The 1,695-nt window shown below is 37.5% G+C and overlaps 1 protein-coding gene across 1 annotated transcript; it reads right to left on the bottom strand.

Moving 5' to 3' along the window:
* Nucleotides 1-921: 921 nt before the first annotated feature.
* On the bottom strand, nt 922-1,398 carry LOC145805773 (uncharacterized). The gene has a single exon (XM_082900979.1). It carries the CDS (start codon nt 1,396-1,398, stop codon nt 922-924), a length of 477 nt encoding a protein of 158 aa, XP_082757105.1.
* Between the last annotated feature and the right edge of the window lie 297 nt (nt 1,399-1,695).

Genomic DNA, 1,695 nt, shown 5'->3' on the forward strand with positions numbered 1-1,695 from the left:
ATCCTTTATATGAAGCATCACTATAGATTTGGAATCCATCTGTACCATTAGGCAGAGTTAGAATCTATGAAGTCACTAACTTGGCTTTCAATTCTTGGAAGGTAGACTCTCTTTGGTCATTCCAATCAAAAGGTGCATTTTTTTGTGTCAACTGAGTCAATGGCATAACAAGTTCGGAGAAATCTTTTACAAATCTTCTGTAGTAACCAGCAAGCCCATAAACCTTCTAATTTCCATCACAGTAGTCAGCCTTGGCCAATTCACAATAGCTTCTATTTTATGTGGATCAACTGATATGCCATCTTTGTTGATTACATGTCTCAGACACGTTACACCGTCAAGCTAGAATTCACATTTGGACAATTTTGCATACAACTTCTTTTCCCTCAGAATCTGTAGCACAATTCTCAAATGACTCTCATGTTCTTCCCTGCTTTTAGAATAAATCAAAATATCATTTACGAACACAACAACAAATTTATCAAGGTATGGTTTGAAGACCTTACTCATTAGATCCATGAAAGCGGCAGGTGCATTAGTTACTCCAAACGGCATTACTAAAAAATCGTAGTGTCCAAATCTAGTTTGGAAAGTGATTTTCTCTATGTCTTCGGCTTTGATTTTTAACTAATGATACCCAGATCTAAGATCAATCTTAGAAAACATTTGGCCTCCCTAAAGTTGGTCGAACAAATCGTCTATTTGGGGTAGTGGATATTTATTCTTGATGGTTACTTCGTTCAACTTTCGGTAATCTATACACAATCTCAAGGTTTTGTCTTTCTTCTTGACAAATAAAATTGGAGCACCCCAAGGTGAAGTGCTCGATCAGATAAACTTCTTGTGTAACAGTTCTTGGAGTTGAATTTTCAATTCTTTCAATTCAGAGATCGACATTTTGTAAGGGGTTTTGGAAATTGGTTACGTTCTAGGTACTACTTCCATAGTAAATTCAATCTCTCTATCAACTAAGTCACCGGGCAATTCATTATTGAACACATCGGGAAATTCACGGACTATGGGGATATTTTCCACATTAGTACTATCTGCATGAACAGTTAATACACAACACAGATTACTCCTACAACGTTTCCTCAACAGTTTATTGGCTTTCATAGAGGAGATCAAATATGGAGGAGGAATTACACCATTCCCAACAAACACAAACTCAGGTAACCGCAGTGGCCAAAATATAACAGATTTAGCAACACAGTCAATGGTAGCATAGCATTTTGTTAACCAATCCATCCCCAATATGTAGTCAAAATGATCAATAGCCACAGCTAACAAGTCAACATATAACAACACATCACCAATCATAATTTTACACACAAGATATACACAAGCACATACCATAGAACCCCCAGATGGTGTAGATACAGAAAACACATAGTTCATTTGTTCTAGAGGTCTAGTTAATTTTTGAGAAAAAGTATGCGACACAAAGGAATGTGTAGAACTAGAATCTATCAATACATATGCGTTTTGAGCACAAATGGGATGAGTGCAAACACTCTCCCTTGTCTCAAGGTTTCTTTTCCCGTATTGGTTCTTGTATTTGTCTTCGGTATAGAAGCAGACCTGGCTAAACTTGCCGTAGGGCGGTTAGTATTTCCAGCTATGAGTGGACAATCTTCTACCATGTGGCCAATCTTGCCACACTTGAAGCAGGCACCCGAAATACGGTAACATACA

Source organism: Camellia sinensis, chromosome 13 (genome assembly GCF_055761805.1).
Source record: "Camellia sinensis isolate YWXY chromosome 13, ASM5576180v1, whole genome shotgun sequence".
NCBI classification, from domain to species: domain Eukaryota; kingdom Viridiplantae; phylum Streptophyta; class Magnoliopsida; order Ericales; family Theaceae; genus Camellia; species Camellia sinensis.